This window comes from Galdieria sulphuraria (genome assembly GCF_000341285.1).
Source record: "Galdieria sulphuraria unplaced genomic scaffold scaf_7, whole genome shotgun sequence".
Classification (NCBI taxonomy): Eukaryota; Rhodophyta; class Bangiophyceae; order Galdieriales; family Galdieriaceae; genus Galdieria; species Galdieria sulphuraria.
In genome coordinates this window covers 118,828-134,794 of record NW_005178468.1, presented here as the reverse complement: position 1 = coordinate 134,794, position 15,967 = coordinate 118,828, and the positions used below count along the sequence as shown (strand labels likewise).

The 15,967-nt window shown below is 37.3% G+C and overlaps 12 protein-coding genes across 12 annotated transcripts; 7 read left to right on the top strand and 5 right to left on the bottom strand.

Annotated features, from left to right (window-relative positions):
* Window positions 1-4: 4 nt before the first annotated feature.
* Window positions 5-682, top strand: Gasu_12350 (uncharacterized protein). Its single transcript, XM_005708026.1, has one exon. The coding sequence runs from the start codon at window positions 122-124 to the stop codon at window positions 443-445; it is 324 nt and encodes a 107-aa protein (XP_005708083.1). The 5' UTR covers window positions 5-121; the 3' UTR covers window positions 446-682.
* Window positions 683-694: 12 nt separating this feature from the next.
* Window positions 695-1,502, top strand: Gasu_12340 (uncharacterized protein). The gene has a single exon (XM_005708025.1). It carries the CDS (start codon window positions 704-706, stop codon window positions 1,277-1,279), a length of 576 nt encoding a protein of 191 aa, XP_005708082.1. The 5' UTR covers window positions 695-703; the 3' UTR covers window positions 1,280-1,502.
* A 12-nt stretch (window positions 1,503-1,514) lies between these two features.
* Window positions 1,515-3,743, top strand: Gasu_12330 (uncharacterized protein). Its single transcript, XM_005708024.1, has one exon. It carries the CDS (start codon window positions 1,519-1,521, stop codon window positions 3,646-3,648), a length of 2,130 nt encoding a protein of 709 aa, XP_005708081.1. The 5' UTR covers window positions 1,515-1,518; the 3' UTR covers window positions 3,649-3,743.
* A 51-nt stretch (window positions 3,744-3,794) lies between these two features.
* Gasu_12320 (peptidylprolyl isomerase) lies at window positions 3,795-4,499 on the top strand. The gene is made up of 2 exons (XM_005708023.1): window positions 3,795-4,075; window positions 4,124-4,499. The coding sequence occupies exons 1-2, from the start codon at window positions 3,942-3,944 to the stop codon at window positions 4,335-4,337; spliced, it is 348 nt and encodes a 115-aa protein (XP_005708080.1). The 5' UTR covers window positions 3,795-3,941; the 3' UTR covers window positions 4,338-4,499.
* Window positions 4,500-5,023: 524 nt separating this feature from the next.
* Window positions 5,024-7,044, bottom strand: Gasu_12310 (glycosyltransferase-like protein LARGE). The gene has a single exon (XM_005708022.1). It carries the CDS (start codon window positions 7,026-7,028, stop codon window positions 5,061-5,063), a length of 1,968 nt encoding a protein of 655 aa, XP_005708079.1. The 5' UTR covers window positions 7,029-7,044; the 3' UTR covers window positions 5,024-5,060.
* A 49-nt stretch (window positions 7,045-7,093) lies between these two features.
* On the bottom strand, window positions 7,094-8,564 carry Gasu_12300 (COP9 signalosome subunit Csn12-like protein). Its single transcript, XM_005708021.1, has 4 exons — window positions 8,106-8,564; window positions 7,835-8,057; window positions 7,251-7,782; window positions 7,094-7,202 (listed from the first exon to the last, which is right to left on the bottom strand). Exons 1-4 carry the CDS (start codon window positions 8,445-8,447, stop codon window positions 7,118-7,120), a joined length of 1,182 nt encoding a protein of 393 aa, XP_005708078.1. The 5' UTR covers window positions 8,448-8,564; the 3' UTR covers window positions 7,094-7,117.
* Window positions 8,565-8,578: 14 nt separating this feature from the next.
* Gasu_12290 (beta-1,4-mannosyltransferase) lies at window positions 8,579-10,184 on the bottom strand. The gene is made up of 3 exons (XM_005708020.1): window positions 10,035-10,184; window positions 8,949-9,981; window positions 8,579-8,899 (listed from the first exon to the last, which is right to left on the bottom strand). Exons 1-3 carry the CDS (start codon window positions 10,172-10,174, stop codon window positions 8,642-8,644), a joined length of 1,431 nt encoding a protein of 476 aa, XP_005708077.1. The 5' UTR covers window positions 10,175-10,184; the 3' UTR covers window positions 8,579-8,641.
* Window position 10,185: 1 nt separating this feature from the next.
* Gasu_12280 (enoyl-CoA hydratase/ protein tyrosine phosphatase) lies at window positions 10,186-11,074 on the bottom strand. Its single transcript, XM_005708019.1, has 4 exons — window positions 10,984-11,074; window positions 10,580-10,924; window positions 10,355-10,532; window positions 10,186-10,302 (listed from the first exon to the last, which is right to left on the bottom strand). Exons 1-4 carry the CDS (start codon window positions 11,037-11,039, stop codon window positions 10,222-10,224), a joined length of 660 nt encoding a protein of 219 aa, XP_005708076.1. The 5' UTR covers window positions 11,040-11,074; the 3' UTR covers window positions 10,186-10,221.
* Window positions 11,075-11,084: 10 nt separating this feature from the next.
* Gasu_12270 (uncharacterized protein) lies at window positions 11,085-11,529 on the top strand. Its single transcript, XM_005708018.1, has 2 exons — window positions 11,085-11,413; window positions 11,463-11,529. Exons 1-2 carry the CDS (start codon window positions 11,128-11,130, stop codon window positions 11,492-11,494), a joined length of 318 nt encoding a protein of 105 aa, XP_005708075.1. The 5' UTR covers window positions 11,085-11,127; the 3' UTR covers window positions 11,495-11,529.
* A 15-nt stretch (window positions 11,530-11,544) lies between these two features.
* Window positions 11,545-11,969, top strand: Gasu_12260 (uncharacterized protein). Its single transcript, XM_005708017.1, has one exon. It carries the CDS (start codon window positions 11,571-11,573, stop codon window positions 11,928-11,930), a length of 360 nt encoding a protein of 119 aa, XP_005708074.1. The 5' UTR covers window positions 11,545-11,570; the 3' UTR covers window positions 11,931-11,969.
* Window positions 11,970-11,983: 14 nt separating this feature from the next.
* Window positions 11,984-14,264, bottom strand: Gasu_12250 (uncharacterized protein). The gene is made up of 3 exons (XM_005708016.1): window positions 13,367-14,264; window positions 12,846-13,313; window positions 11,984-12,799 (listed from the first exon to the last, which is right to left on the bottom strand). The coding sequence occupies exons 1-3, from the start codon at window positions 14,165-14,167 to the stop codon at window positions 12,545-12,547; spliced, it is 1,524 nt and encodes a 507-aa protein (XP_005708073.1). The 5' UTR covers window positions 14,168-14,264; the 3' UTR covers window positions 11,984-12,544.
* A 240-nt stretch (window positions 14,265-14,504) lies between these two features.
* Window positions 14,505-15,967, top strand: Gasu_12240 (uncharacterized protein). Its single transcript, XM_005708015.1, has 2 exons — window positions 14,505-14,675; window positions 14,739-15,967. Exons 1-2 carry the CDS (start codon window positions 14,530-14,532, stop codon window positions 15,892-15,894), a joined length of 1,302 nt encoding a protein of 433 aa, XP_005708072.1. The 5' UTR covers window positions 14,505-14,529; the 3' UTR covers window positions 15,895-15,967.

Here is a 15,967-nt window from a genome sequence, read left to right as displayed (position 1 = left end):
CACCATTGATTTGTGAAAAAAATGACACTTTGGCTTTTCCTTTTGATGCTTGGCGCCTATAAATTTCATAATATTACGATAATGACAAACACTATGGAATGGCTACTTTATTTTTTAAAAAATGCCAATGACTATCAACGTTTCTTTGAGTGACCTCCCCGAAAGCATTCTTATGTATATAGCAGGTTTTCTGTGTCTCAAGGACTTTTTCACGCTTTGTTCTGTATCCAAAAACTTTGCAGACATATTCAGTAAATACTTAAAAACTGGGTCAGACAGATATTATAATGAGTCTTTTACCTACAAAGCAGGTATGTCAACCCGAAAGTTGAGTCTTTCCCTCATGAACAATTTAGAGGAACGCTATCCAGAGAACCTTGAAAAAAATAAGCAACAACTGCTTTATGCCACTTTAATAGCTTTGGAAAAGGTACATTCAAGCTGAGAGGTACCCACTGGCATCTAAGATTTAAATACAGGCTCATGTGGATACTTTTCCAATATCATACTTGCCTTATTCTTTGAAAGTCTTCTTGCACAACCAGCTGAGAGATGGCTTGTTTCTAGCCGAAAAACTGTTGATTTCTCGATATCTCCTACATCACTTAGCTAAGGAAGTAAGTAATGAAAACAACTTGTCTTTCATCTTGGCTTCAAAAGCTATAAATATTAGAACTCGTTGAATGTTTTGAATGACAACAAAATGGAAACATTCTTGCAATGGCTAAACGAGATTTCACGTTTCATTCATCCTTACTGTCTCGGTAAACTGATTCGGTCTATTGCTATGAGTGTTTATAAAACGGAGAGTATCCTTGCGTATCAAAAGAGTTCCTATGTAAACATGGTGGAATTTCTCAGTTATTTGACAAAACATATTACCAACTACTGGAAAGTTCGCGAAGTGTTTCGATATTTGGATGGAATAGCATTATTAACTTGGCGTAACTCTCCAAGTCGAAATATCAATTATATGCTTCTTGATGCAGACTTCACATATGAAGCAAATACTCAGAGGATAGTAGACGTTAATTTACTTGTATGTCTTTTGGTACGACTGCACAGCAGTTGGCAGCCTCAGTTTACAAGCAAATATATTAAAAGGCTTGAGTTGATGGGATTCTGGGAGGCAGAGGAGGTTCTAGTGTCCTTGGCTGACTATTTACTGTACCAAGATTTCGCTCAAATTCTTAGCAAGTTTTCCGTAGAGATCATTTCCAACGTGTTGCGAAAAGTATTTGTGCGTAATCAGTTAGGACCTCGAGCAGTATCTACGTAAGACTATTCTTCTTATCTCTGTTTTTTTTTCATATGTGAGAATAGATACATCAGCAGCGTTACTTCTGAATGGGACGAATCACGAAAGCGATTCTTACAAAAATCCATGACATGGAGCGATATATTTGTATGAAATGATGTTTATGTTGACTACTTGAGAAATTTTGTTTACGGATGCTAGCTACGTTTAGTTGTCACTATTTAATAAATCATTGTTTGCGGAAATAACTTTTGCAAGTCATGGAGGACGCTAACATGAAGTGGGTACCAGTTTTAGAAAAGTCGTTTCAAATGTCCACAAGAAATCTGAAGTGTTTAGACTGGAACGAAGACAACTATTTGTTTATGGGCTTCCAAGGAACCTTATGTGCTTTGAATATGTCCAATTTCAATATATCAGAAGAAGAAATGACCTTTCCTGTAAAGGAGCAGCCAGAAGAAAGCGACAGCATTGCATTTCAACGAGTTTTAACTCGACTGGAAAGTGATGGCGATGAGTTGAGTGACCTTATGACAGAACGAAATATCCCAGGCTTTGGAGAGCTGATTTCTATCGGTGTTCAAAGGAAAGAAGAAGAGTTTCTCATTGTAAGAGGAATTCCGTTGCGTTCACTGGGCCTTTTTAATTGGTTAGGGAAGTGTATTGGTGCTGTTGTATCGGGAACCAGTCATAATGCAGTTTATTTATTTTTAAGAGAGGAAAATGGAGGTTCTCTTATTCTAGATACTTCAAGTGATAGTCCTTGGAGGAACGAATACCAGTTTGATATTCGAGTTGGCGTTTTGACTGATACGAGTTTCTGTCTTCAATTATGTGGAATGGGTTATAAGCACCATGAAGAGAGTTTGTTGTTTTGTTTTGGTGGAACTGAGGGAGCAGAGCTTTGGCACATTTGTATGAATACGAACTCTTCACCAACGTTGGAAGCTCGTTGTCTACAAAAGTTGACGAATGAATGCGTTGGATCCTGTAAATTTATCTCCAACTCGTCTTTGACAATAATAAGTTTAGGAAAACAGAATGGACAAATTCAGATGTATCAATTAGGCGATGATCAAAGTAATTCTTTATTAGAAGTTGCTAAATATTCTAGCGATATTGATAGCATGATTATAGAACAGTGTTGGTTTCATTTGAATGATCATACTTGGATTGTATTGTTTTGTGGAGGTAACAGTTTGTGTTCCGTTGAATGCAAGCTTTTACATGACAATCAACTTCAGTTGGAACCAATTGCTTCTATCTTGGATGCCCATAAAGCTTTCATCACTGCCATATGTTGTAATCGTTGGGGACACTTTGCTACTGCATCTCTTGATGGAAGTGTCAAGTTATGGACAGAAAATTTACAACTCATTACTGTCATAAGAGATGAGGATCATCATTATTCTCTTCATGGTTTGGCATTTTCTCCCAATGGACTTTGTTTGGCGTTATTGGGAAACATTCGACTTGAAACAGATGACAGACTAACTGGAGCCAAACCACATTCATCTGTGCTGCTGTATTGTCCTTTTGAAGGTGAACCTTATGAACGAATGTATGAAGGGACCTGGAAATATTTTTTGGATGGTAATCAAAGTTTACGACCTTTTGTGACTTGGGACGTGGAATTGTCTATTTTTCGAGTTTGGCAAGCTAAGAAAGACCAAGGACAAATTGAACAATTTACTAAGCACGTCGATATTGATCATTACTCAAACGAAACAATTGTATATCGAAGGATTCTTCATTGTCTGAAATATTTAGCTTCCAAATATTTTACTCAAACTTGGAGCGAATCTTTTTGGAATGAGCAATCATCATTGATAAGGGAACATTTATGTAGTTCTTTGAAACAGTTTCACAACCTCAAAAGCATAGCAGCTATCAGTAACATGGGAAAAAGTAATCGACGCAAAGTGAAGGAGAAATCGTTCCATTCAGTGTCCAGCATCGAACAAAGAATTGTTGAAGCAATGTTCGGATATCTTCAAAAGTGGCAACCAGATTATTTCTCTCAACAAAGGGACCAACTTGGTTTTCTAGATTATATTAATCCAGAAAGTTTAGAGTTTTGTCCAATATGCAAGCAAAGAAATCTCTTGCCTTGTTCAAAGAATATTCCTTTGGTATCTTCATGTGCTTCAGGTCATATATTCCGGCGATGTATGTTATCGCTATTACCTATTGTCAAAAGTAACAATAGTTTAACTTGTCCTAGTTGCAGATCAGTTGCTATATTCTTTTCTTCGGAAATGAAATGGCTCTCTGAAAGTTATAATTGTATTTTATGTGAACAGCCTTTGTCTTTTATAGAAATGAGTGCGGAACAGGAAACGCATCTCTTCCGATCGTTGAGAAAGAATCTTTTGGATCAAGTTGAATGAAGCGACTTATTTTGTGTATTTTTATTTTTGTAGCCTTTACACTTGTTGATGGAGGAAAAAGCCCCAAAATAACAGATAAAGTAGGCTCGTTCAAGTTACTTGTCTAAATAGACGCTTACGGCGACAAGGTGTATTTTGATATTCAAGTCGGTGGCAAACCTTTAGGAAGGATCACTATCGGCTTATTCGGTAACACTACGCCAAAAACTGTGGAAAACTTTAAGCAACTTGCAACTAATGAGCGCGGTTTTGGTTACAAAGGAAGTATATTTCATCGAGTGATTAAAAACTTTATGATTCAAGGAGGTGACTTTACAAAGGGAGATGGTACGGGTGGAAAAAGTATATATGGTGAACGATTTCCAGATGAAAATTTCAAAATAAAACATTCCGTTCCAGGACGTGTCTCTATGGCTAACGCAGGAAGGTATTTTTGTAACGAGGTCACTTGGATTGACTCATAGAAACTCTGCAGGGATACTAATGGCTCTCAATTCTTCATAACAACTGTAGTTACACCCTGGTTAGATGGAAGACACGTTGTTTTTGGTCAAGTACTTGAAGGTATGGAAGTGATAAAGCAAATCGAACAGTTGGCTACCGATAGTAGAGATAAGCCTATTGAAGACGTTGTTATTGTCGATAGTGGAGTATTAGCTGTCGAGGAACCTTTTCATGTAGAGTTGTAACAACTTTGCAATAAATTTCTGCTTCCTTCTCGTCACAGTCATAGTCGTTGGTTTTCCTTATCAGAATTGGTCCAGTTATTCTCTGAGAAGTTGCGCTCTTCGTCCTCAACACTACAACTGCTGGAGTCGCTACTGGAAGACTCATCTGGACTCCGACGCTTATGATATATACAACAAATTTTAGACTTGCGACGGTTCTCTCTCTCATTGTCGTGAGTGTCCGGTGTCCAACGAACTTTTTTTCTAGGTTTCTTTGTAAGGTCCAACTTGAGCACTCTTGAAGTTTCCGTTATGGTTTGCGTAGTAGTATGAGTAGTAGTACAGTGGGTTGACTTCATTTTCGATCAGTCAAAATTGTGAATACAAATTTATCAGTTGTCCAAAATGGTTACTGGATCATCCTGGCTGAGTCTTGTTCGGCAGTTAGAGGAACTCAAACAAATATCTAGACTGATTCCAAATAAAAGAAAGGCAGTAAAGGTTAGAGAAAAGGTGCGACGTATATACAAGGTCTGCACTTTATTTCTAGTCAAAGGTTATTCTCTAAATTATTTCCATCTAGGTGTATAGTGACCGAATGGAAACTCCTGGCATAGAACAAAAGTTAAAGGGAGAAGCCACCAAAATAATGGAATGTGTTCGCTTACGTTGGCCGGAGACAAGTTTTAACGACCCTTTCAAGCTGGAACAGGTTGCGAAAAGACGACTTGGCTGAACTCCTATTTATTGAGTTGTTTCAAATAATTTTTCGTTGACAAAAGCATAGTAAAGTATCCAGTTCATGCAATATTGGAGAGAATTTTCCACAAGTTGAGTAGGATGATCCTTGTGTAACACAAAGAAGCGATTGTCAACTAGAAACTCTACTCCTTGTAGAGTTGCTTCGAGAGCCCAGGATACCTTATTAAAACCATAGCCATGAAAACGTTCATCGAATAAAATAAAGTCTCGAGTTCTCATAATACAGTAAGGTTCGAAGTTGGGTCTAAAGGAAACAAAATACGAGTTGTTATCATAAAGCCAGCGTCGAAATGAAATCGGACTTTGAGAGGCTTCACAGTAAGGAAACCAGGTTTTTAGGTATTTGGATTTCAAATCTTCCACACTAGGATAGACAAGTTGTTCCGAGTCCGATGCAATCCAATTGGTTACGACAAGGCATCGTTTCCTATTCATGGGTAACAATTCCGGTTCCTTTTCCATTATTTGTGGAAATGCTGTAAACGCAGAAGAAACTGGAAATGTATCTACGTCTAAGACACAAACAAAATCTGTCGTTGTATATTTCAATGCTATATTTCGAAGTTGATTAATGGGAAATCGGTCTTTCCATGGAGAAATAAGAACTATTACAAATTCAACGTTCATTCTCATGTTATTAGGAATTATTGATAAGTATTCCAACAGTTCCTTTTTTTCCTGTTCACTTTGTATAGCAATGACTGCGACAACTGGTCCTGTCTTGTAGAACTTCAACAATTCCTTTAGAATAAACATTCTATGCATCGATAATGGTATGGCTAAAGTTAATTCTGACTTATTGGGCTTTCTCCAACGAGAAATAGTAAATATATCGTTGGTATAGTCATTCATAAGACAAGGCGCTCTCCATACATTTTCTGAGACATTTGCGACAAGGCTCTGCTTAGGTTGTATTCGTATATTGGTCACTTTTACAGCATCATCTGAAGAAGCATTCTTCACCAATGCCAAATAAAGAAATGGATCGGATCTGTCAACCTTCAATTGCAAGACCAATTTGCTATAGTCTCTTAAGCAAACAAGATCCAATACAAAATTTTGACGACGCATTTGAGAAGTTGTTCCATAAATAACCATGAAACAATTAAGAGATCGCACATTTGATAAGCTCTGAACATTCATTTCAATACATAAAAAGTTTATGTCAGCTCTCAAGTTATTTGCTATCCAAATGGGCTGCAAGACACCGAATAGATCTGACTTCCCAAAGGACTGAGGGTCTCCAAAAGACGACTGCAAACGTCCCAATAACAAACCACAACTATGATTCACGACACAATCCACGTCGTAACCATTCGAATAAAGTGGCATCCAATATTTCAACGTCCTTGTTGATGATAAACCTAACCAGTGGCGTAGTAAAGGTGTACCAAAAACTTGGAAAGAAGGATCATTGATCCAGTTGTTATTATCACCAGGAGTTGAAAAGATCAAACAACAGGTATCTGACTTGGTTGTACCTTTAACAATAACTTTGTAATTGCCTTGCCAAGGCAAATCAAACTTTAAAAATTCAAACCCACAGTTAAAGCAGGAAAGGTTTCTCGGTGCAGCGTTTGGCTGACAAGAACTAACAAACTTTCTCTCAATAAAGCCCCTTTGCTGTTCATAAAGATCGCAGATGAAACCAACCTTCTCGTCCAGGATACGTATATACAGTTGGACACTTGTTGGTTCCAGGTGTGACAACTTGATGCAGCGAGGAGGCCAACCATACCAACCTTGACCCATCTTCAAAGGAATCTGGTATTTTCTTGACCATAGAGGTGTCTTAGGAGTCTTGCTTGAACGGACTCTAACCAACGCCCGTTGTAACTGCAACAAATCTCTCTCAGCACCGAGGTATATTCTTTCCAAAAGAATAATACAAGTAATTAAGTTCCAAAGTACAGTAACTATAGAAACAAGCGTAAAAAACTTGCTATTCATCCTCAACTGACAATTGGCGGTAACTTAGACTCGGTTTCCAAAAGTCAACTGAAGAGTCCATTTTCAAAACAATTTGTCAAAAGCATCTTTCACTTTGCAACGACATTCTTTAGATGTGGAAAAGGATCCACTTTACTTACAACCAGAATTTGTCTTTGGTGAGCAATATAACCCCTAAAAATATTATTTGAATATTAATTTCTATTATGAATACCAACTCACTTGATATAACCTTGATAAATGAGGTTGGCTAAGCAACATTCAAGTTCATCTATATCCATTTCATATCCTGCCACTTTCAATGCACATTGCAAATCAGGTAATTTCAACCTAGTCGAACCCAGCAATTGATAAATTCGTTTAAATAAAACTCTAAGAGCAATCAACTTCAAATGTTCCAAAACAAAATAGACACCCCGACGGATAAAAAATTCCTCCCATTGCTCAAGTGAAGCATCGACTCCAGCCACATCTCCAATACGAACACAACGAACTAGTCTTCCATAATACTGACTCAAATGATATTTGTGGATCAACTCAGTAGACGGTAGCTTTCCTAGGACAATTCTAGCAGGTATTAAATACATTAATATCTGTCGACGACTTTTCCAATATCTTTGTGGACAGTTGCGAAAAGCAAATCCAAGATGTTGTTCTGTAGCTTTGAAGTCATCATCAAAGAGACGAAGCCTACCAGCAAAGAAACAAAAAGTGACTTGATGAGTGATAGGAAAAAGTTCAAAGGACGGAAAACCTTATTGATTACGTTTGTTGTAAGTTGAGAAGAAAATTCAGCCTTGACTTACTTGGTCCTTCCACTTGTCTAATTAGACTTCGACAAAGATGAACCGTATTCAATTTGAAATAAATACGAAATAGCTGATTCACCAATTCTAGTGAAGCCATTTTTTTCGAATCTTCTGCAGCCAAACGATCATTCACAACCAAAGAGTATGCTCTTTTTAAGAGAGATTCGGTCTCTTCTAATCTTTTAGAACTAGTCACGTCCTTTTGCTGATTCGCGTCTACCTGAAGTCCTCTGTAAGCAAATAGTCCAACTAAAAGATGACACAATACTTTTTCTGCAATCTGTCGAAGCTCCTTTGATAACTTCAAGAGCACAGAAATAATCCAAGACTTTTCTTCTCTGAGAAAACTACAAAGTATTCGAAAGGTCTCGGCGAGAAAAGTAAAGCAAGTTTCTATCTGAGTTTCAAAGTGTGCAGCAGCGGCAATAACTTGTAAGATCAAGTCATCATAAGGACTTGGTAACTTTCCTTTCAAAGATAAGTTCTGTCTCCAATGAGACGAGACTTGTCTCAAAGAGGCATTATACATGGATAGGCAGTTGGATAACTCCTTTCCACGTCTTTCTCTCAGAAAAACGCTGCAGTTCTGAATAAAATCGTCTAGAGACATAACAAACAATAGAGATGTGTTTCTACTTTGTCTCGCTCAGTTTTTGTGATTTGAGCCGAGACGATCTTAATACATCGATCAACGACGAACGTTCTAATCATTTGCAAATGTTTCCATTTCGTATTCTGAAACATCTTAGGAACTGGTTTCTTTCCGATACATATCGTCTACAAATTTTTACCTCAACAAGACTATCAAGTGATACTTTCCAACACTGGTTTGGCAGTGCGCAGCCATTCATCTTCCCAAATAGGCAGCGGATTGGCTTTTAAATACTCACGCATATTAGATAATATTGGAATACCTTCTACACTAAGTAAATTGAACAAAATATCACACAATTCGTCGGCATTCTCAAACAACAATCCATTCTTTCCTTGATGTATCAATTCATCAATGCATCCATAGCGATAAGATAAAACGGGTAAACCACAAGCAAACATATCGACAACCTAAACGTAAAAAAGAAAAGTACAAACTATGAAATATTTTTCCTCTTACTTTCATGGGAAGATCGATGCCAGAAGATGAAAAATGTAATGAAATACCAAAGTCAGCAGTTTTCAATAGCTGAACGTATTCCTCCCATTGTAGCCAAACAGTATCCACTAAAATGTACTGCAAATTCAATTTCAAAAGACGACTGACAAAGGAAGCTCTTTGAGGTCCCCTTCCCGTAATTAAAATATATAACTTTGGACTTGCAACAGTTTTTTCAATAGTACCAGAAAACTTCAGAGCACAGCGTCGATCCAATTCGATACAAACATCAAGCAACAAATGCATATTTTCATCAGGCGTCCAACTGGTAGATGAAATGGCTACCAAAGGAAAATTACTTTCTGAAGGTTCTGTCCTATCGCATGATAACTGAAGCTTCTCTAATGTCGATATATACAATTGTTTCAGGTGTAATCTATTGATATCTCTGGTAGAGTTTCGGAATCGTTCCGTTGGACAGTCATATAATAAAACACTTGTTATATTCCAATATTTTTGGAGAAAATTTTGAGCAGCAGCACAAACACAAAAATTCGCTGTTGCAAGTTGTCCAAAATAGCGTTCGTAAGCTTTTGCCAAACTCACGAGGATATTTGGAGCATGAGAAATCTGCATCATCGTATAGCCAAAGTTATGCCAGTCAATAACAAATGCAGCTCTATGAATAAAACGTGATGCAAACCACGCAACTGCTAAAGTAGGCACGCTTGGTGGATTCTGTACCAATATCAACGAATAGTGGGGTCTTTGGAAACAACACAGACGATAAATAAGGAGAATAAACCTTTCTAGTGCAACCAACAACGCTGTAATTGCGTAAAGCAACTTGAAACGTTTCTGTGTATGGAAGAAGGGTTTCAAAGATATTACACACACTCGTTCGTTAGAATATACGGAACTTCCTTTTTTGGCATCCACAAAGCCGACAAGATCTACAAGCCAACCACAACGAGATAAACAGACGGCTTGATTGACGATACGTGGACTTCGTTCTAGATCACCCAAGACAACGACAGCAGCTATCTTCTCCCCACTTGAACACAATTTCTGTAAGCTCTGAACCTTAAATTCAAAAGTTTCGAGTACCTGCAGACTGGTTCACTTTTCAAAAAGGAAAGTAATACGAGGTGCAATACAAATAATATAAAAGCAAGATACAAGGAATACTGCCAAAGTTGGTGAAAAAGAAAACCAAGACTAGCATACAGAATCAAACTGACCCACATTGATGGAAAACTGCATTCTCACATAGTTTATTACTTTTAATGACTCCTCAGTCACTTCTTCTTTTATGTTGATTGCTTAAATACTTTTTTCGTTGGCGTAACATATGTGCATACATGAAAGGTAGACCCTTTAACACAGTTACAAAAGTATAAATATAAAAAGGTAACCAACCAACTTACTGGTAAATACAGAAACAATAAAACCCAACAAACTTTGTAAAAGTCAAAGGCAAAGTTAAGCTTATTTGGCAACTTCAAAGACCAAATGCCTCTATCCCTTATATAAGGCATGGCTTTATACAAAAGTAACATTTCACTTCCAGCTCCCAGTGGATAAAGGATAAGAAACACCGAATAACTTTTGACAAAAACTTAGAAAAATACGACAAAAGAGATAATACTTACCGTAGCCATGTAGCTACTGTTGTACGGCCTCCCGTTAAGGACAGTGCATAGTGTAGGTACCTGGGAATTTCTGCTAGGGACCATGCTACAGTCAACGTTGTAAAGAATACCGAAAGCTGCACTTCTGGAACTCTACATACAATTGCCAAAAGAATGATAAGCCTGGAAGCAACTTGTATGAACGTTGTAATAACCGAACTTCGTACTATTCCTAATGCTGCATGTAAGATTTCTAATGACTGAAAACACTGCCAAAAAATAAAAGGCTGCTTGATCACTGAATAAGTATTCTCGACGCCATAACCGATAGAGGCTAGCTTTCCGACTCGAGAAATAACGTAGGTCCTTTTGGAAAAGAGTGAGAAATATCAACTTCTCTAGAAAATTATTTACTTGCTACGCACCAACCAAGTGCACAAGCAAAGTTGTACAAAAACAAATAACTTTGGCGCAATTGCATTTTTTCCCGACCAAAACAAAGAATTGAATAGAAAAATGCTTTAAGTTTCACTACAAATTGACAGCAGCATTCTTCACTGTTCTCTTAGATGATGAACGACAAAAGAAGAACGGAAAAAGTTTCAAGAGACTCTTCTAGTACAGAAGATAGTGACGAACTTATAGAAGAAGAAGAAGAAGCTAGGAGGCTTTTTGACTCTGACCATGTTATTCCATCTCATCAAATACCTTACGTTCTACAATGGCTACGACAGTCTTTCTCTCTCATTGAACTAGAGGTACTCAAAGTTTCGTTGGAAAAAAATGATGTGGCTTGTGATGTAAGTTATATTCCTAACAAGTTGCACAATTCAAGATGTAATGAAAAAGGACAACGTAAGAAGAGTTTTCCTTCACTATCATTCTTTTAATATAGTTTAGAAAGGATACAAATGTTATCTCAAACTATTAAAATGATTAAAGAAATGCAGCAAGGTGAATTCAATTCTCAAAATATTCCAGGTAATTTCCAATTAGGATAGTTTCACTACCGATGGTAATAACAAAAGACATCGTAGATACAACAGTTTCAAAGATTTATTCCAAAATTCCAGACGATAACGGACTTATCGTTAATCAAATGGAATGGAATAATGTTCAACACAAAGAGTTTGTATTCTATACAAAACCGACACCAAGAAGGGACTCTTTCGGGAAAATTTACTGTCTCCAACAGGAATGTCAACCTCGGATAGAAGCGTTGAAAAATATTCTCATTATGCTGCAACATTCCATAGATTATGCAACTACAACGGACGATAAAGAGTCACTAACTTTGAGACCCTTTATAAACGATTGCAAAAGTAAGTATATCACGACCCTCGAACTTGTGAATCATGCTATAACTCTTTAAATTAGAACAAGTAATAGTATATCTCAGAAAACTTCGTTCTATTTCGGGAAGACTAATGGTTCTCATCTTGGCCGAGCATTTCAGTCTTCGACACATCAAACTTGTCTTCCAGTGTTTTTGTTCATCAAACAAACAAGGAAGAAAACAATGCCTAAGGAAAATACCTCGAATGTATACAACTCCATCTGGACACAAAAATTATCACTTGAAACAATGTATTTGTAGAATTCATCGAACAAATGACGACATACAGGAGGTAATGAGACAAATTGCAGCAGTCAAGATTCAAACCAGCTGGCGAGCAGCTTTGGCTAAAAACAATATGCTTTTTGCCATCTCTTTGGAACAGTTGTCGATATATGTAGCCGTAATTTTAAAACAAATTTCATCAACAGCTTCAAATAACGGAAAAACAAACCTATATTCCCTTGCTTCTCTGGAAGACAAACTGACTCTTGTCACTATTGCAAAAATCCGAGAGAAAGTATTCAGGAAATATTATTATGTCAGTTTACATCACTGTCTACAATATTTTGTAGGTGCCGTTAGAGAGCATTTACTTCAAAATGCTCAACACAATAATGACTGACAGAATTCCACTGCATATCCTCATATCAAAAACTCTTGTCTCTCTCCCACCTTTTTTGAAGTTGCAGATATCTTTCAGGTGAATCTGGAGGAAAACGATAGCGTTCAAAAATGTTTAGATGCAACTCTCCAACTTGTGCAATGAAGGGTGCTGCAATCTCTGAACCAGGTTCATGGTGCAAAGGACGAAAAGTAAAGGAACCCTTCATCTTTCCAACAGGTCCTCTGAGCGGTGCACAAGAGGCATAATCAAAAACACTCCCAGGATGGAAAATGGGATGCTATAAATATTAAGAGATCATAAACTCCACAAAAGAATTATCATACCTCTCCTATCACTCCTGGACCACGGATATTCTCCACATGCCCATCCGTATCCGTTACTATCCAATGTCGTTGTTCCAAACGAAACATATAATGTGAAGGAGCGGACGATAACATAGAGATTCGAATTCGATAAGCAAATACAAATTCATCTTGTTCTTGAAAATGGGAGAATTTGCTTATTCCTGGAACAAACAGGCAAGTTGCTTGAATGCGGATATATCCTGTTACAACATCTGAGTAGCCTGAATACGTTGGACAAAGACAAAAACGTAATATTTGTTTGGTATTTCGATCAACCATAAGACTGTTACTGGATAAATCATTTACATACTTCTCTAGATACGTTACGATGTCATTTGAAGCGATAACATAATGATTCTGTGTAAGCTCAATGACATGTTTTGTTTCTAAATCAATGAAAAGACCTTGGCTTCCTCGATTATTATACCAAAACATGTCTTGTCCAATCTACAGCTATAAGAACTTGACATTCTTTGAATGGAAATGCAATGAGAACATACCTTGAGTATTCGACGATTTCCTAGCTCAGAAACTTGCATGCTACAAACAGAAGAAAGATTGCAATCTACTAGCACATCATAAAACAAATATCCTCCTAGGATGCCTTGAAACTGTGAATAATCTGAAGGAATATATTGACCGCTGCACAAACGATAGAGGCAGTACAAGTCAGCAGGCAACTCGTTTCCAACGTGTTCCACTATGCAGTTGTCATCAACACCAGGAAGTAAAGTACGTGCTGCAGCCAAGTTTGCTCTTCGACAAAACGTCTCTAAAGTATCCAAGACTTTAACAATACGACTTACATAATTTGAACCTCGAGAGAAATAAAGACAGAATTCCTTGAATAGTGAATATTTGTTATAGGAATCTTCGGCATCATTTATAAAGTGTGTGATAAGGACAGCAAGCCTCTTTCTTCCATGACAACAACATGATTTAGTGCCACATAATATAGTTGAAGGTTCTGCTGCTGTAGAAGAATCTGAACCTTCACTATCCGTTGATTCATATCCTAGCGTTTGTCTGCTTGATTGAACAAACCCAAACTCCCAGGATCCTAGATTGGCTGACTCTGAACAACGACTTTTAGATATTGAAATAGCGTTTTCTTCCAGTTTCGTCAATAGACTCTTAAGAGATTTTGGTAAAAAGTAACGTTCACAAAGGTCATACCATATTTGATTTCCAAAAGCTACCCGATACCAGGATTTGCACACTAAACTACACTGAAGAACGTCACTTGCGTCAAGAAAACCAAATATCTTTGCTAGGATATCGTCGGAAAGTTCGACAAACATATAATTTATCCTTGAAAAATTTATTTCTCAAGTGCCAATTGAGACACAATCATTCTAGTTTCCAACGCAAACACAATGAACCACAAGCACTACAAGAAACAGAATTCGAATGGACGTGCATGGAAGACAACGAGACATAAAGAATGCTCTATTTCTCATTGTATAAGTTCTGTTTCCACGACATTCCTTAGAAACCAAAGATGATTGTCATAAAGTTTACAGTGATTCTTTCCATTATAATATCTCTACTTTTCAAGACAGGACAATAGATACAGAAATGTTCATCACTTCATAATATCTTTGGGAGAATTCAAGTCTTTGATGAGAGTAAAGATTATCTATCATTAGTCTCCACTTGGATAATGCAATTACCACAAATAATACCTGTTACAAGAGGAGGTGCCAAAATAGGATGGGAGTATTTGTTTGACGCTTTAGAAAGTGCTTATTTTGTAGCAGTGGATACAGAGTTCTCTGGTTTAGGAGACGTCAAACTTCTTTATGGAAAGTAAGAATAATCCTATGCCACAATATAATTTCGGGTTTTGTACTCAAGGAGTTCTTCTTCAAGTTGCATAAGCGAAAAATACGATGGTCTGAAACAACTAGTGAGCAACAGAGCTATATTTTCTGTTGGATTTAGTATCTTCTCGGTGGCTGATACTTGTCTCGGAAAGAAAAGTGGAAAGTTGTTGAAGGGTCAGACTGCCGATGTGGAAGAAAACCTCAAGGCGCCTCTGGAGTTTTACGTGAGAACGTTTGACTTTTTACTACTTCCTAGTGACGATTTCGTCATATCACCTTCAAGCGCAACCTTTTTGGTGAGACACGGTTTTGATTTTACACGACTGTTTCTTGATGGTATTTATTATACTCGTCCGTCCAGCAATAAGGACTATCAGTTGTTGAAAATATACAAGACTGCTATATTGGAAAGGAACGAAAATACAAAAAGAAGCTCGGGTGAAAAGAAAAAAAGTAAAAAGAGAAGGAAGAAGGAAAACTCAGAACTCTTCCTCAGTCTTTCCAAAGCCGAAGAAAGGGAACCGACGAGAAAGTCAAGTTTATTGAGTATCTTGCCGTTGGGTCTATTGGCCCACTTAGGACAAGCAGATATTCCAATAATACTTCACAATGGCTTGTTAGATTTAGCGTTTTTATACAGTTCTTTTGAAGAAAACTTACCTAAAACTAGTGAAGAGTTTGTTAGGAATCTCCACCAACTCTTGCCATGTATTTATGACACCAAACTTTTAAGTAGTGACGGTGAAAATGAAACTTCATTAGATACTGTTTATCAATTATGTGTGTCATGGAATCAAAAGCGAAAAAGTGAAAATGAAACATTTATACAATGTTGGAATCCTGAAAACAACCCTGATCATAGAGAAACAGCACCGAACCCGCATTTCGAAGGAAAAACGCCTGAGATTGATTCCTTCTCTGCCAAAAGCGATGGTAAGAGTTCAAGTACTTGTAACGAACAAACTTGTACGAAAAGTGACAGAAGACATTGTTCCAGTGCGTTAAATGACAAGTCTGAGGGTCATCTTGGTTGGAGTGCTGGAAACAATACGTTTGCACATTCTGACCATTCTGCAGGTTACGATGCGTTCTGTACGGGCTATGTTTTTGCCACTTATTTACACTCAAAAGGGCTGTCTTACGTAACGAGAAAGAGGAATTCCATCTCTTTGTCTCGTACAACGTCACTGTCATTAGAATGAGTATCAAATAACAGTCTTCATTGTCCTTTTTGATTCTAAGTGCTATTTGGATAATAAAATATTTTCCTCTGAA

Excerpts from the sequence above, each read along its gene's own strand:
- Gasu_12290 (XM_005708020.1), bottom strand. The coding sequence starts at position 10,174 with ATGTGGGTCAGTTTGATTCTGTATGCTAGTCTTGGTTTTCTTTTTCAC. Across the intron at positions 9,982-10,034 it reads AAAAGTGAACCAGTCTGCAG|TGGGGAGAAGATAGCTGCTG; the intron begins GTACTCGAAACT and ends ATTGTGTTCAAG. Across the intron at positions 8,900-8,948 it reads GCATCGATCTTCCCATGAAA|GTTGTCGATATGTTTGCTTG; the intron begins GTAAGAGGAAAA and ends TTTTACGTTTAG.
- Gasu_12310 (XM_005708022.1), bottom strand. The coding sequence starts at position 7,028 with ATGAATAGCAAGTTTTTTACGCTTGTTTCTATAGTTACTGTACTTTGG.
- Gasu_12340 (XM_005708025.1), top strand. The coding sequence starts at position 704 with ATGGAAACATTCTTGCAATGGCTAAACGAGATTTCACGTTTCATTCAT.
- Gasu_12350 (XM_005708026.1), top strand. The coding sequence starts at position 122 with ATGCCAATGACTATCAACGTTTCTTTGAGTGACCTCCCCGAAAGCATT.
- Gasu_12270 (XM_005708018.1), top strand. The coding sequence starts at position 11,128 with ATGATGAACGACAAAAGAAGAACGGAAAAAGTTTCAAGAGACTCTTCT. Across the intron at positions 11,414-11,462 it reads ATGTAATGAAAAAGGACAAC|GATACAAATGTTATCTCAAA; the intron begins GTAAGAAGAGTT and ends TAGTTTAGAAAG.
- Gasu_12280 (XM_005708019.1), bottom strand. The coding sequence starts at position 11,039 with ATGCAATTGCGCCAAAGTTATTTGTTTTTGTACAACTTTGCTTGTGCA. Across the intron at positions 10,925-10,983 it reads TTTGCTTGTGCACTTGGTTG|GACCTACGTTATTTCTCGAG; the intron begins GTGCGTAGCAAG and ends CTTTTCCAAAAG. Across the intron at positions 10,303-10,354 it reads TATTGTTTCTGTATTTACCA|GGTCTACCTTTCATGTATGC; the intron begins GTAAGTTGGTTG and ends ACTGTGTTAAAG.
- Gasu_12260 (XM_005708017.1), top strand. The coding sequence starts at position 11,571 with ATGGTAATAACAAAAGACATCGTAGATACAACAGTTTCAAAGATTTAT.
- Gasu_12320 (XM_005708023.1), top strand. The coding sequence starts at position 3,942 with ATGATTCAAGGAGGTGACTTTACAAAGGGAGATGGTACGGGTGGAAAA. Across the intron at positions 4,076-4,123 it reads TCTATGGCTAACGCAGGAAG|GGATACTAATGGCTCTCAAT; the intron begins GTATTTTTGTAA and ends GAAACTCTGCAG.
- Gasu_12250 (XM_005708016.1), bottom strand. The coding sequence starts at position 14,167 with ATGTTTGTCGAACTTTCCGACGATATCCTAGCAAAGATATTTGGTTTT. Across the intron at positions 13,314-13,366 it reads GAAATCGTCGAATACTCAAG|ATTGGACAAGACATGTTTTG; the intron begins GTATGTTCTCAT and ends TTATAGCTGTAG. Across the intron at positions 12,800-12,845 it reads GTCCAGGAGTGATAGGAGAG|CATCCCATTTTCCATCCTGG; the intron begins GTATGATAATTC and ends TAATATTTATAG.
- Gasu_12330 (XM_005708024.1), top strand. The coding sequence starts at position 1,519 with ATGGAGGACGCTAACATGAAGTGGGTACCAGTTTTAGAAAAGTCGTTT.
- Gasu_12240 (XM_005708015.1), top strand. The coding sequence starts at position 14,530 with ATGCAATTACCACAAATAATACCTGTTACAAGAGGAGGTGCCAAAATA. Across the intron at positions 14,676-14,738 it reads GTCAAACTTCTTTATGGAAA|TTGCATAAGCGAAAAATACG; the intron begins GTAAGAATAATC and ends TTCTTCTTCAAG.
- Gasu_12300 (XM_005708021.1), bottom strand. The coding sequence starts at position 8,447 with ATGTCTCTAGACGATTTTATTCAGAACTGCAGCGTTTTTCTGAGAGAA. Across the intron at positions 8,058-8,105 it reads TTCGACAGATTGCAGAAAAA|GTAGACGCGAATCAGCAAAA; the intron begins GTATTGTGTCAT and ends AGAGGACTTCAG. Across the intron at positions 7,783-7,834 it reads TAGACAAGTGGAAGGACCAA|GTTTTCCGTCCTTTGAACTT; the intron begins GTAAGTCAAGGC and ends GTAATCAATAAG.